General features: G+C 33.6%; 1 protein-coding gene across 1 annotated transcript; it reads right to left on the reverse strand.

Moving 5' to 3' along the window:
* Nucleotides 1–8505: 8505 nt before the first annotated feature.
* LOC123560444 (uncharacterized) lies at nt 8506–13665 on the reverse strand. Its single transcript, XM_045352635.2, has 3 exons — nt 12914–13665; nt 10738–10893; nt 8506–9182 (listed from the first exon to the last, which is right to left on the reverse strand). The coding sequence occupies exons 1-3, from the start codon at nt 13308–13310 to the stop codon at nt 9013–9015; spliced, it is 723 nt and encodes a 240-aa protein (XP_045208570.2). The 5' UTR covers nt 13311–13665; the 3' UTR covers nt 8506–9012.
* Nucleotides 13666–16405: the final 2740 nt, after the last annotated feature.

Genomic DNA, 16405 nt, shown 5'->3' on the forward strand with positions numbered 1-16405 from the left:
TCTGCGTAAATTGCTAAATTTATGGTATTTCGGTATCCAGATTTAGTTTAAACATATTTTTTTTTAGGTCGATTGTGAAGTTCGATTTAAAAAAATACAATATTTGAAATAATTAATATATTATCGATACCAGTTGTTATCTCTATACTCACTATTACACTATTCGAGGCCATGTTATGGGAGAGACATTAATGCATGATAATAAGAAATAGCTGGCCTTCTTTTTTCAATATAAAATCGATATATTTCAAATGGTTGCAGCACACAACAGAACCCATTTTTGATGTCTGTAACTTATATTTTGAATTGTTTTCTGTAAGAATATTGTCAGAGCTGAAACAAAATCAAAAGAAAAATGGGAGGTCATGTCTTCAGCAAAACACACAAACTGCAAAATGATTCCCCAAATTGTAGTAGTGGTGTATGACCTTAGTTTCCATGATAAGTTCCGTCATGCTATGATTGCATTATGAAATTGCTTCCGAAATGTCAAGGATACATCTGTGTGATTTCAGCAAAGAAAGAAAGGAGTACAGCTCTACAGAGCTTAAAAGGAGTACCATTTTATTCGCGCCAGTTTCGTCTTTAGTGTCTGTTTACATTTAATTGTGACCCTTGTATTGCTTGATCCTGTTGACTCTGGACGGACCAGTAATAACACTTGAGTTCCATTATGGTAAACTCTTGATAGATTCGATCAAATGCCACAGCAATAACACAGTCATGTATAGGGAAAGTAAAACTGTCAAACAAATGTATTCGAGGAATACTGGAAAGCCTATTACAGTTCTTAGATATTGAAGCGGCGCAAATATCAGTTTCTTTTATTTTATAGGTCTTTGGATGAGTCATTTGATTTGAAAACATGATTATGTCATATACTGTAATGTAACAGACGAAAGATTAAGGGAGTTGATTTTTATGTTTCCTACAAAACATACTAAAAAGATCCGTTGAGGGGCTTCTCTTTTTAGTATAAATCTTTTGCCCTCATAATTACATATAAACAGAATATTCATATACATATAGGTACATTAAAGTATGATATATAAGATCTTTTACCTTTTGATATCTTTTTATTATAATTTTTATTATAATTTTTATTATACCAGATTTATATAGCGCCCTTTTCATGATAAACACGTTCAAAGGTGCTTTACATATAGCAACTGCAGCCACATTGGGCGCGAAATCATCCTCTACTAGTACAGACACAGAGTGATCTGACCAGAGAGACAGAGTTAGAGAAAGCCCCAAGGACAGACAGAGAGAACAGAGAGAGATACAGGCCTGTCCGGCTAACTTAGTCTAGCTCTTTGCTAATAGACAGTCTGGTTCTTTAACTTACCCGGTGTATAGCACCGATACACGCGAAGCCGTCTTTCCTGGGAAGAAGCAGTACAGGCCTCTTAGTCAGGTGGGAGACACTCAAGAGCGTCTCAGAAATTTCCAGTGCCTGGACCGGGATTCGAACCCCGGACCTCTGGACTGACAGTCAAGCGTGGTACCACTAGACCACCGGCCCACCTGAAAATTTTATATCTTATACATGATATACATGAATTCAGTTTATTTGTTTATGATAAGTTCAGTATTATGATATTCTAACAATTAAAAAGGTCAATTTACCCTCTGAATGAGATTTATTTTAACAATTTCCCCTTTAAGAACCTCATATCATTTTTCCTGAGACATGTACTTTGAATCTCTATAAAATGTATTTGAATAGATTTTGATCAAGGTCATGAATTAAACTTTTGGAAATAGTTCTATAATAGTTCTTTATTTGATTGAAATAAATAAAACATAGTCCCCTTTTAGAGTCTCTTACTTGGTTGATACTTTATAATAGTTAAATACGAATTTTCATGCTTTCTTCATAAGAAACCTCTTTTCACACTCGGTTTTAAAATTCAAGATACAGTAAATATCTGATTACGTCCCTTTTTAGTATGTATCTTGAGAAATAGGAGTATTTTGGGGTAAACTTTGTATATTTGTCAATACCAAATAGTTGTCGGTCCATGTCAGTAATATGTTATCCATGTTTAGATAAAATGAAACAAAAGGAAGTTAAATAGAGCGTATCTCCTCCTCTTGTACGATTTGTTATCGCTTAAAAGTAAATTCATCAAAATGTGATGCTTTCGTCAGAAACGGGAACATCTTTGCCATTTTTTGTTCCATATCTTATTCGCTATCTTGGAACTACCAAATGATAGAACCGACGGTGCTTGTGGTTCAAAATGGTCGCGAAATTTCTCTGATTTAAACTATAAAAGCAACAATTACCGAACGAAAATGATCGGAAGTATATGTTGGATACTTTTTATAATTATCGTCTTTTTACAAGAAACATTATGCATGCATGTCAATGGCTGTTTGTTATTTTTTGTGTTTTTACTATCAAATTCATTCATGTTACAGTCGGTGTGCACCTGTTGATATTTGTACGTACCTTTTTTCTATATGGCCTGCTGTATGAGAGACTGTGTTTTTTAATGTTTTTTTTTTTCTTTTAGACATTACATAATCATACGTAGCAGTTCTTTTTTCTTTTGGTTTTACCAATCCCTATATGGAATGCCGTATGAGTAGCATTATTATTTGAATGTCATATTTTCTATTGGACTTTACCTTTCATAATATAAAGTGCTGCACGAGTGGCATTATTTTTAATGACCATATGTAACATTTTCTTTTGGACCTATCCTATCTCAATAGGGAGTGCTGAATAAGTAGCATCATTATTTAAATGTGACATTTTCTTTTGGACTTCGCCTATCTCAATATGGAGTGCTGAATGAGTAGCATCATTTTTCTAATGTGACATTTTCTTTTGGACTTCACCTATCTCAATATGGAGTGCTGAATGAGTAGCATCATTTTTTGAATGTGACATTTTTTTGGACTTCACTTATCTCAATATGGAGTGCTGAATGAGTAACATCATTTTTTGAATGTGACATTTTCTTTTTGACTTCACCTATCTCAATAGGGAGCGCTGAATAAGTAGCATCATTTTTTGAATGTGACATTTTCTTTTGGACTTCGCCTATCTCAATATGGAGTGCTGAATGAGTTGCATCATTTTTTGAATGTGACATTTTCTTTTGGACTTCACCTGTCTCAGTATGGAGTGCTGAATGAGTAGCATGATTTTTCTAATGTGACATTTTCTTTTGGACTTCACCTATCTCAATATGGAGTGCTGAATGAGTAGCATCATTTTTTGAATGTGACATTCTTTTGGACTTCACCTATCTCAATATGGAGTGCTGAATAAGTAGCATCATATTTCTAATGTTACATTTTCTTTTGGACTTCACCTATCTAAATATGGAGTGCTGAATAAGTAGCATCATTTTTTAAATGTGACAGTTTCTTTTGGACTTCACCTATCTCAATATGGAGTGCTGAATGAGTAGCATCATTTTTCTAATGTGACATTTTCTTTTGGACTTCACCTATCTCAATATGGAGTGCTAAATAAATAGCATCATTTTTTGAATACGACATTTTCTTTTGGACTTCACCTATCTCAATATGGAGTGCTGAAAGAGTAGCATCATTTTTTGAATGTGACATTTTCTTTCGAACTTCACCTATCTCAATATGGAGTGCTGAATGAGTTGCATCATTTTTTGAATATGACATTTTCTTTTGGACTTCACCTATCTCAATAGGGAGTGCTGAATGAGTAGCATCATTTTTCTTATGTGACATTTTCTTTTGGACTTCACCTATCTCAATATGGAGTGCTGAATGAGTTGCGTCATTTCTTGAATGTGACATTTTCTTTTGGACTTCATCTATCTCAATATGGAGTGCTGAATGAGTTGCATCATTTCTTGAATGTGACATTTTCTTTTGGACTTCACCTATCTCAATATGGAGTGCTGAATGAGTTGCATCATTTTTTGAATGTGACATTTTCTTTTGGACTTCACCTATCTCAATATGGAGTGCTGAATGAGTTGCATCATTTTTTTGAATGTGACATTTTCTTTTGGACTTCCCCTATCTCAATATGGAGTGCTGAATGAGTAACATCATTTTTCTTATGTGACATTTTCTTTTGGACTTCACCTATCTCAATATGGAGTGCTGAATGAGTAACATCATTTTTCTTATGTGACATTTTCTTTTGGACTTCACCTTTCTCAATATGGAGTGCTGAATGAGTAGCATCATTTTTTGAATGTGACATTTTTTGGGACTTCACCTATCTCAATATGGAGTGCTGAATGAGTAGCATCATTTTTTGAATGTGACATTTTCTTTTGGACTTCACCTAACTCAATATGGAGTGCTGAATAAGTAGCATCATTTTTTGAATGTGACATTTTCTTTTGGACTTCACCTATCTCAATATAGAGTGCTGAATGAGTTGCATCATTTTTCTAATGTGACACTTTCTTTTGGACTTCACCTATCTCAATATGGAGTGTTGAATGAGTGGCATCATTTTTTGAATGTGACATTTTCTTTTGGACTTCACCTATCTCAATATGGAGTGCATAATAAGTAGCATCATTTTTTGAATGTGGCATTTTCTTTTGGACTTCACCTATCTCAATATGGAGTGCTGAATGAGTTGCATCATTTTTTGAATGTGACATTTTCTTTTGGACTTACCCATCTCAATATGGAGTGCTGAATGAGTAGCATCATTTTTTAAATGTGACATTTTCATTTGGACTTCACCTATCTCAATATGGAGTGCTGAATGAGTAGCATCATTTTTCTAATGTGACATTTTTTTTGGACTTTATCTTTCTCTATATGGAGGGCTTTATGAGAGGCTGCGTGCTTTGAATTTGGCGGTTTTTTAGCTCTAGTAATGAAGAAACTTACCAAGGAGAAGTGATTTTATCAGCAAAAGATCATCGACGTTTTCGGGCGACTTAGATGCATCCACGAATGACAGGTATAAATATATATTGATCTAAACAATTAAGCTACACTTAGCGTATCTTCTAACAGTCATTTTAATGTGTTTGTTGTTGCATTATTTTATAATTTACGCCAGTATTGTCAGTTATAAGCAGACTTTTGGACAAATTCGTAACATTTATGTAATATTAACATGTCTAGATTAATTCAAATGTTGTTATTATTTGCCGGCTTCGGATTGGTTGAAAAATGTGAAGGGTAACCCGTAGCATGCAATGAAACTTCAACTGATTGGTTAAAAATGTGTTGCTTTGAATCATGAAAATATCCTTAAAATCTGGAAATGTAATGTTTTCTGTGCATTTTGAAGTATTTTATAGCTGCCTGGATATATACTTAACGCTGAAATTAGCAATTTTGTGAAGTAAGTACTTGTTGGAATTCACCACTAAATTCCATGCACAGTTGAGGGTGGTTGTCTTTGAATGGAAATAGAAAAAAGATGGATCCTCCATGCCCATGTAAAAATGTTATTTTTTGGTGTCTGGAAGGCTATTTGACAGGGTAAATGGCACCTCATGTGTCAACAAAAGTTTTGAGGGGGTCCTACAGAGTCATTTCTTACAATGTAAGCCTATGGAAAAATTAATAGCAGTGTCTGACCATTAGTACGAAATAAAAAGGATATTATCTTTGCATCGCGAAATATGCCAAAATTATGCAGCGGAAATATTGCGCGACTTTGGGAGCGCATTATCATTCCGCTGAAGAACGACCGCATATTTCCCGATACAAAGTTAATAACCTGTAAATAATTAACAGTAAAATTTGATTAAGACTATAGTTTTATCAATATTTCTGACAGTAATCATTGCTCAAGAAACTTAATTTAATTTAATTACAGTTCAAGCACCCTTACGTAAATCATGGTTTGAAGCAACATAATTAAATTATCTTACACTAGTAATTGCTATATAGCAGCTTAACCTAGAGTAATCGTGGTTAAAACATTCAAACGTTAGTAGCAATAAAAATGACTTAAGGAACATAACTTAACTTACATAAGCGTGGTTAAGCAACATAACTACACTTAACAAAATTCCTAATTGGTCAGTATATATTGGTTTACTGTTTTGTTAATAATGCATGTATTTACAAGAAATTTCTCATACCGACATTTGAATAGGTGCTGCAGCTAACTGATTTATTTTTGGCCGACTCACAGCCAGCGTAACCGCATTAGGCGTTTTGACCAATATTGCATATTTTGCACGTGCAGGTCATGCGCACCAATATGCACTTGTTAGTGAACATTTTTGGCATTACTGACGAAAGTCCTACTAGAAAAACACATATCATTGTGAAATTGACACAAGAGCAGCGCGCCCGGGCTGTCGGAATTTTACAACAAAACTCAAAATCGGTCATTTTAATGAATTGTCCTTGCGTTAAATTTTGCCAAAACAGCGCGGATGGTAGATAACCAACGATTAAGGGTTCTTGTAAACGGAAATAAGGTTAAAAATAACCATGAAAATAACAGCTACAAACAAATTATATCATAATTCTTTTGAAATTGCAAAAATAATTACACACGTGCCGTAAATGTGTCCCGGCTAGCAACATTCCTACAGCTCTATCGCGTTGCTTTTGTGTCAATTTCACCATGATATGTAATGTTAGTCAAAAACGCCTATTGAGGTTACTTTGGCTGTGAGTCGCCAAAAATAAATCAATAATTAGCTGCAGTACCGATAAGTGAAATTTCGTGTGAATACATGCATTATTAACTAAATAGCAATACAATATAAACTGACCAATTAGGAATTTTGTTGAGTGTACGTGTATTACTAATTATAGTTCAAGCAATACAACTAAAACTAAGAAGCAAAATTAACAATACTTATGATTTAAGCAAGCTTACATCATTTTTGGATAAATTATCGGTAGTTGAACCAGCAATTATTTCCTTTTCTGCAATGTAACTGAAAGTAATTCTAATTATTACCGTTTATTTCTTTCTTCTATATCCAGACTTGCGTTTTACAATAAGAAGCTAGTGTATCTTTTTATACTAACTGACACTTGTAGGTGTCTTCAGCGTAACATGAAAACTGCAAATTTCCTAAAATCTATAAAACACAAGACGAAACTAAGCAACAGTAACATGAGCGTAGAGAACCAGTAATAAGTGATTAGTGATTCCCTTAATCGAGAAGATGAAATAATGTAGTAAACGTGAACTTACGGACACTGATATGGGCCATATATCTAATCTGAAGTACCAGCATTTGATTTGCGTGTACGCGTAAGTGTTTATTTTGTGGAAGAGGAGTCAAGTATGTAAACATGTAGCCATAAAAGCACAAGTTTAACATATGATAAAAGCACAAGTTTAACGTGACCAGTTTATCTGAAAATAAAGTCCAAACTGGATGTATATGACTATACTGTGATTCTACTTACTCATTTTATATTTGACATATTTCTTTTTCTTTCACCGACGTATTTTATACGAAGTTGTTCTCATAATCAATGGTATGAGATATGAAAAAAGCGATAAATATTTAATATTGAATGTTTGTGAATGTATAAAAGTATCGAAATAACAATAGATGCAATTTTCGTTTCTGTTAAAACTGTCGAGTTATACAATAGCATTAAATGTTGGCATTTATCATAACACCTGTAAGATCTATTGGAAGTATGGAACAAGCAAAGGACACGTTTTGATTGAGTCTCCTCATGTAAGGTAATGTAATTTGCAACAACCCTTAGGCCCCCTAGCACCGGCTAAATGCACACTGTGATTTAAAAGGACAATAAAATATAACAACACTGAGTAAGAATATATGGAGACGCTGTACATGCATTTTCACTCACAGATACTTGGGATTTGGACCAACTACGAACTAGAAGATAAGAGATCAGTGGGTATTTCAATGATTTAAAAAGTGGATTGATTTTGATTAAAGTGTTATTGTGGGAGATGTTATGGTCGAGATGGAATATACGGTTGGCGTTCATGCATTTGTAAACCCCTAAAATCCCTAACATCATAAAATAAAAGCGGGAAAACCAAGAACCCGACTTCGGTAAATTGCTAAACATGATTGAAAATTTTTAATTTGCTACCGAGTGGCGTTTTATGTAAGGCGATACCCATTCTCACAACCGTGACGTGTGTATCCGCCGTTTTTATCAAGAAAATAGTATCAGCCAATGAAATCTAACTCAGAATTATCATTGTTATAACTGAACATTTGGAAAACAAAAATTGGAGAGAAAAAAAAATTAAAAGATTCTTTCCAACAAAAATTATTGTACTATCTTGAACCCAGCTGCATGCTGGTGACGCGGGATTAGTAAAACAAATTCATTTAACACGCTTACTTACAAACATTTAACTGAAATCAGTTTTAGCAGAACCTTAACATGCACCACCATTAGTGGACGACAGGGTTGGTTTTAGAGATTTTCAAATTCATAAATATGCAACACATGATAAATTACAAAAACAGTAAATAAGAATGAAACTGTAAGTATGAATCTTTTATTTTGGATATGAAATACATTTGATGACACATTTAAAAACACAAGGAAATACTTGTGAACGCTTTACGCACCAACATACTTCAAATATATCCATATATTCATGCTAAAATGAAAACTACAAAACCGTCATTCCTTTCTAAAGTATACGTATAGTAAAGTCATACTAAATTGTATTCGTATCATTGTCATACTAAAATTGTATGCAAAGTACATGCAATATCATTCTAACTTATACGTTTGGTAACGTCATTCTAAATAACAGGTATATTCATAGTAATATCATTTTAATTCACACGCGTTTTGTACATAGTAATCAATGATATATCACACGCGTCATTATATCATATTGTTGTAAACGCATAGTAATGTCATGTTGCCCTCTGTGTCAAAATGGCAAAATCCAAATCACTCACTTTCAGTAAACATTGTAAAATTCAAGCGCAGGTAATCAAATATAAATTGATTTGAGAAAACGAAACATTATCTCCCTTTGATTGTATTTTAGCCAACTGCTGTGTGTTTCGTAGCTCCTGCGGCACGGGACAGACTAGTTATACTTTGTTATGCAATATTTATGTCATAATTAGAAAGCCTAGTTTTGATAATAATTCCACCGGTAATCCATGACAACAACCAAGACAAAATACAAAAATAAAACGCTGACTGGTAGTCCAGAAAGTCCAATTTCATGGTGTCAGCAAAGTACGAGAACCCGGCCACGAAAAATACACCTGCAATAAAAACACATAATCATTGGAATATAAAACTGCATTGTACAACTTTGCTAACAGTTTAAACTAAGAAAGCGTTTATTGCCTAAAGATTATTTAGGTTCCTTCAAAATATTTATCCCTTACTGACAGGCACAAATTTAACCATCTTAAATTTTTTAGTGAATACCCGTAGAATAACTATTTTGGGCATAGATCTATACTGGATTCAGGAATATAGAATATCTTCGACCGTAAAAGATGTTCAAATCGCGTACTGAGTGTATGATATCGAACGGATATTGCTGAAAATTGCGTACTGAGTGTATGATATCGAACGGTAACTGCCAAATATCGCGTACTGGGTATATCATATCGAACGGTAATTGCCAAAAATCGCGTACTAAGTGTATGATATCGAACGGTTATTGCCAGAAATCGCGTACTAAGTGTATGATATCGGACGGTAACTTCCAAAAATCGCGTACTTAGTGTATGATATCGAACGAAAATTGCCGAAAATCGCGTACTGAGTGTATGATATCGAACGGTTATTGCCAAAAATCGCGTACTGAGTGTATGATATCGAACGGAAATTGCCGAAAATCGCGTACTGAGTGTATGATATCGAACGGTTATTGCCAAAAATCGCGTACATAGTGTATGATATCGAACGAAAATTGCCGAAAATTGCGTAGTAGGTGTATGATATCGAACGGTAACTGCCGAAAATTGCGTACTAGGTGTATGATATCGAACGGAAATTGTCAAAAATCGCGTACTGAGTGTATGATATCGAACGGTTATTGCCAAAAATCGCGTACTGAGTGTATGATATCGGACGGTAACTGCCACAAATCGCGTACTAGGTGTATGATATCGAACGGTTATTGCCAAAAATCGCGTACTGAGTGTATGATATCGAACGGAAATTGCCGAAAATTGCGTACTAGGTGTATGATATCGAACGGAAATTGCCGAAAATTATTGCGTACTAGGTGTATGATATCGAACGGAAATTGCAAAAACTCGCGTACTGAGTGTATGATATCGAACGGATATTGCAGAAAATCACGTACTGGGTGTATGATATCGAACGAAAATTGCCGAATACCACTATCTTATAACTGTTGTTAACACTATGATCTTGTTTAATAAAAAAAAACTTTGTCTTTGTTTAAATAAAATGGATATTAAATGTTCTGTACTTTAAGCATAACATTACCATAAGATAACTTTTATCCGCCTACAATCGCATAGAGGTTTTAATTTTATTTTGGCATATGCTTTAAGCATCAAAAGTATTGTGAAAATTGAAAAATATTGTAAACTAGGCTGTTAAACGGAACGAAAGCAATATAGGTATAAATATACGCTCGGATGCTTCTCGAAAAAGAACAAATTTCCTTCAAGAAGAACTGTACATAGCCTTCTTATATATTTCGCTCCATTGTCTAACTGAATTGCTTTGGCTTATCGAATTGCGTGAGTTAAGAATAAATGATTTTAAATATATTTGCTTACAGATTTCTAGTCTCATGTCGTAACTTTACACACAAAAATGTATGTCTCTTACCTGCAACAAGTGCCAGACCAGCAGCAATAGATAGGAGGATGTGTTTCTCCAATCTCATAAACCATCTAACAAATATACATACTGTACTCCCTACAATACTGAAGAGGCCGAGAAATAGCATTGCACGGGGAACTTTCCAGTCGGCGTCTACCCATACTTAAATATGAAATGAAACTTCAGACACTTAATAAACAACAAAAATGAAAATATAAGAAGCATATACAATGCAACCGAGCAAAATGATAGCAGACTAGGTTTTAGCGAGTCTGTTCATGAGAAGTATGCAAATCTTCTCACGCTCCACTAAAAAACTTAATTTGAAAGCATTTACATTCATTATACAGATATGTATAAGTAATACATATCATAATCCGTAAGGGTAAGAAAAAAGTCAGTATCTGTTGGTGGGTTATTTGTTGTTGTTTTTTTTTTTTTTTTTTTTTTTTTTTTTTTTTTTGTAATACAGATTTTTGTGCTTTTATGATGCGTTTAAAGGACTCTTGTGCCCAAATTTTTATTTGAAAAAAAAGACGGACAATTACTAAAACAGAATTTGTATATTTAAACGCCAAATAAGCATGATTGTGTGTATATTCAGTATCATGAGTGAGCTAAGTTAAAAGAGTACACAAAACTGATAACATAACTTCAAAACTGGCCAATACGAACGTCTAAACTTTTGGGTCATGGCAATTTTCCAATTGTACTTAGAAAAGTTATTAAACGTTTTATTAAAAGAGGTTATAACCCAACTGTTTTGAGACACACCGCATGTTTGGTGTTCAGCCCTTTTACAGTTTGACCCTATGCTTTCCTCTTTTTGATTATGTTTGACGGAACTGGTGGACAACTCTGTGATAGATAGTTTTAAATCCGACCGGGACTGAGCTATTTTGATTTCTGTCTTCTGGCCTGTTTCGTCGGGATCTTAAGGGTATTTCCTTTGTTGTTTTGTCTTTTGCAAAAGCATTGAGTGCATGTATTTTTGATTCTTAAGGATTTCTTTTTATATAAATATTCAAGTCAGAGCATTTTGTGTTTTACATAGCATGCCTTCTTTTGCCATTGCTTTTATTTGCACTGTCCTGTGACTTTGGAACATAGTGGGGGTAAGAGTATGGTTAGGTGCACCATAAACCGGTTTAAGCTCCCCAGTGGTGATTCTGCCACAGACCGTTCAAAGGCGATGCCCCATTGTGTTCCTTAATTGTTCGTTTTGTCCTAGTGTGTTTACTTTGTGTGTGCGTACGTTTGTGTTGGGCGCTGAGCGTCCGTGTCCTAGGATGACTTTTGGGGGAGGATGCGTTTTTGGAACGTGGCTTTCCTTATTGGATATGAGTCCTTGATTTTTATTTATTCATTTAGAAACATAGTGTCCCTGCTACGTATATAACAAATATAGAAGTGTTACCGTGCATTATGTTTGCTCTGTGATCATTTGTTTAAGTAAGGGGAATGCATTACGGCCCACGCCATCGACGTCTTCAAAACATTAACTTTGTTTACAAAGATTTTCATAATTAATCTAATTTTCCTTCTAAATTTATAAAATATATGGTGAACAATTTCTCTGAGTAAAACTCACTGTATTTAATGAAGAATAAGAAAATTGCGTATATTATTCTTCATTATGAGGAAGCCATCCAGCTGAGTTAAGGAAGGTCGTTGGTTCTACCTAGGTGCCTGACTTCCTGTACCATCAAAAGCTTGAAATTCTAAAGATGTGATATTACACCCTATACCCCCGAAAATTGAAATACTTCCGTTTTACTTGATATTGTCAAACAAGTACGGCTTTAAAGTCAAAGCAGATAAAAAATAAAGAAATAAAAAAAATAAGAAAACAAGATTGCTGATCAAAGTCATTATATTATATGATTTGTCATTAACGTCGGTATTTCGTCATTAACATCGGTACTTCGTCATTAACATCGGTATTTCGTCATTAACATCGGTATTTCGTTATTAACATCGGTACTTTAAAAACATTGATATTGATAGTTTTTAAAGTCGTTATAAAGTTAGCTTGACAAAAATATGGGTTTATAAAAACTTACATACAGTATATAAAAACACTTAATTTTGATGAGAAAACTTCATTTACCAAAAATCGTGAAATATTCTTTCTAAAGTCCCTATAAAGAGAAGAGTATAAAATATCTGTTTAAAATTTTACCTGTTGGTGTTGGAAAATATATCCCCGGAACAGTAGCCAAATATGTACACATATCAGGATAAACCATTCCAGGGGCGGTCGGGTTTTCAACAACTTTGACACACATGTGCCAAATTCCAACATGTGTATTTATTACTGCGTCAGCCCACGGAGAATTGTAACGTTCATTACTCTCTAAAATCATGTCTCCCATGCTGCTAATGGAGGCTGTCGTATCTTCTCTATATTCCTCCAAAGGATTTTGTCCTACATTTTTAAATCCATCCACTATTCTTATAATCTCTTTACCAGACAAAGTTTTTCCCTGCCAGTAGTCCAGAGATAATGACAAAATGCTTAAAAGTGTTGTTAGTGTACCTAACGAAACAGCTAGAGCAAAATATCTGTTCGCCATCATGCTTTTAATCAGTCTAAACTACAAGGACGGACAAATGTTGTAATATATTTATTGACCAATAACCAGATCACTTTTATGAAACAAACACACACACGGGATGAAATTGGAAAAAAAGGTTTCTCTGTCTGTCTTTATAAGATACAATGTTACATTTGCGTATTTTCTGGTGAATTTCATTATTTGTTTTCGTCCATTTGCTAGTTTTATCAATATACAAATCATTCCATAAATAAACATAGGCTGATTTTCTCGCGCAGTACAGGAACTCCTGTCGTATCTAAATATACTGGACAAAAAAGTTGTTTTTTTTTATCCAATCACTTTCTTCATATTTAGGTATTCTGAGAAAAATACGATTCTGATAACATGGCAGAATTTCAACAGAGTATCGCTCGTTAATTCTGTTCTGTGCGATAATTAAGCATTTTCTACTTAAAATAAAAATCTTCCCCTCTTGGATGTTATAGTAAAATGTTATAGTAAAATGAATACAATCATACTTTTGCTTGATATTCGATATTTGTGAGCTTGTGATATGTGTGTTAACACATGTTGGCCTAAAAATGTATGCTTAAAATCAAAAACTGACATTTAGTTATATCAAAGATATTGAGAGAAAAAAGCAAATGTCGGCTAAGCTATTTTGTTGTGTATACTGTGAGCTGTTGAATTTTATTTTAATATAATGCTACAATTAATTATAACAATGGGATATTAGGATTATATTCTATCAGTTCTTTCAGGCTTCTGTTCTTGAACGTTCTGGTTTATCTATATTGCTATTTTTATCCCATAGCCATTCAGCATTTTCATTTCAGTTGTGTTATTCATATACAGTTTTAAATTTGAAAGAACAAATTAATGTTATTCTACATTCATATCAATTATAGACCATGATTTGTTTTCTTTTTACTACTTTTGAATTTCATTTTCATCATTTCACAATTTAATGTCGACATTAATTATATGCTTTTCAGTTAAATATCCAAATATCAGAGTGAAATATATCTGGTATGTTCACAGTGAAAAATATCAAATACATTTTTTCATTGGTAAGAAAACATAAAATTGGTAAATTTAGTCAAAACATGAAATATAAAGAAAATTAATTCTATTTGTTTCACATGTAAGATCAAAATATCTTTCACTCACGAACACCATACCTTACATTTTAAATATTACACCTGGAGTTCACTGGGAAAGACAATTCAATCTTACACTGAAACAAACATATATCTTCTGTGTTCTGTTAACCCAATGAGCATATTTAAAAGTATTTATAGTAGACAAATTTGGTACAGCTACCTAATTTATTTCTCTCATAAATTCAGTTTTTTGAATATCCAACGCAATACATTTGATAATAAATGTCTGGACCATTTCGGCTATGTGTCGTATTCGTCTGAATAGTTATTGATCACAAACGAAGAATCACTCTATTCTGATGTTAGCTTCTCTTGCTGCCTTATATTGATTAGAAGAGATATACATCTTTACATTATTCTTCAATTTAAGTACCAAACTTGTTGTTAATGTCTGAATAAGTCTGAACATTCTTTCTGTTACAAATGGCGCTGCACGTAAGATACACATACTTGTTTTTCAAATATTTTCAATATTCACTGTGTACACAAATAGTTTACAGCTGTTTAAAATGTTGTACACAACGTATACATTGAAATTAGATTGTAAATTAGATTGTAATTTTAATATTATACCTAGCTAAAGGGAAGAGGACAAAATAAGAGTCTGGCTTAGAAAAAAATGTTATAAATATTAGATAATGTTAGATAATGACAATAATTACCTTTCTTGTACCTGTAAAAACTTGGAAGGATCTGTTTTAAGCAAGTTTGGTATTTAGCAGGATATATAGTCAAGAGCAACAAGTTTGTGTGAGATGGAAAGCAGATGTGGCTGTCTTACGTTAGGCTGAGTTTGCCCACAAAAGCGGCGTCAATATGTAACATCTTTTAAATTGCGCAGTGTTAGGCCACAAAGATTGTATCCCTCTTCGTAATGTACACAACAGAATAGATTAGATTTTTTTAAAATGTGCCATTTCTGGTCAGATTTGCTTTTCATGTCCTTCGTCTTAATATCTTCTCTAAAACACTTCCTAAAATACCTTGCCAATTTTAACAAAGCTTCAGGTTCTTCCTATTCAAAATTTTGATTAGCAAGGCAACCAAAGTGATAAATTTTACAAAACCTTCACCGGCCATTTCACAGCAATGTTCCTTAAGTTACCCTCAATCAAACTCCTATCATAATTCTTTTTTATTAAACACATGGCCACCAGGGGGCACAAGTGGTTTCTCTAACCGTTGGCCCGATTTCAAAATGACTGGACAACAATATTCCTTTAATGGTCCTCTATCAAATCCCACTATGACTATACGGATATTTTTTAATCTTCCCTTCTGAAACTGCTGACTCGGTTTGAAAACAAATGACAGAATAGTTCTTTGGCGACCCTTTGCATAATTTCTTTCTTCAAATCATTTTGTTACGCCGCCAGGGATGGGATCAGATTCCTCTATGTTGCTATGCTGAAAACACAGATTTGTTCATTGTTCGAAGATTATCCAATCCAGCTGCGAATGTCAGGAGGTTGATCTAGGGGCATCATGGCCCACTTTTTAAAACTGAAATGGAAGAGGCGGATATCAATGGAATCATATTGGATTGCAAGTCTTTCAAAATATAATGTTCGCATTTAATGAAAGGTCGCGGATGTTATATTTTAACAAAGTACATGTTATATTTATATTCCCGATTATAACATTGTGTAAAATAAAGATGTGTTTCTACATACAATTGAACCTCTCAATTCATAATGACCGAACATTTAACTTCGAATTAATTGAAATTTAGCTTAACTAACTGTTAGAGAGGGTTTCCTCTAAAGGCTGGTGTCCCATCATATAGGCCTTTCCATGAGAAAACATGTACAAGTGACATGGTACATTATCGCATAATAAATAAAACAGTTTAAAATACTGAAAAATAAGAATTCCTAGAATCTACAATTTTGTAATTTAATAATCCAAGACATTTCAAATTCTAAGAAGTTTTAACAGAAATAAATTTTC

This window comes from Mercenaria mercenaria, chromosome 10, assembly GCF_021730395.1.
Source record: "Mercenaria mercenaria strain notata chromosome 10, MADL_Memer_1, whole genome shotgun sequence".
Classification (NCBI taxonomy): domain Eukaryota; kingdom Metazoa; phylum Mollusca; class Bivalvia; order Venerida; family Veneridae; genus Mercenaria; species Mercenaria mercenaria.

Bases quoted from the DNA above. Each gene is read 5' to 3' on its own strand.
- LOC123560444 (XM_045352635.2), bottom strand. From the start codon at position 13,310: ATGATGGCGAACAGATATTTTGCTCTAGCTGTTTCGTTAGGTACACTA. The intron at 10,894-12,913 runs GTAAAATTTTAA...TTCATATTTAAG, and splicing joins ATATTTTCCAACACCAACAG to TATGGGTAGACGCCGACTGG. The intron at 9,183-10,737 runs GTAAGAGACATA...TTTTTATTGCAG, and splicing joins TGGTCTGGCACTTGTTGCAG to GTGTATTTTTCGTGGCCGGG.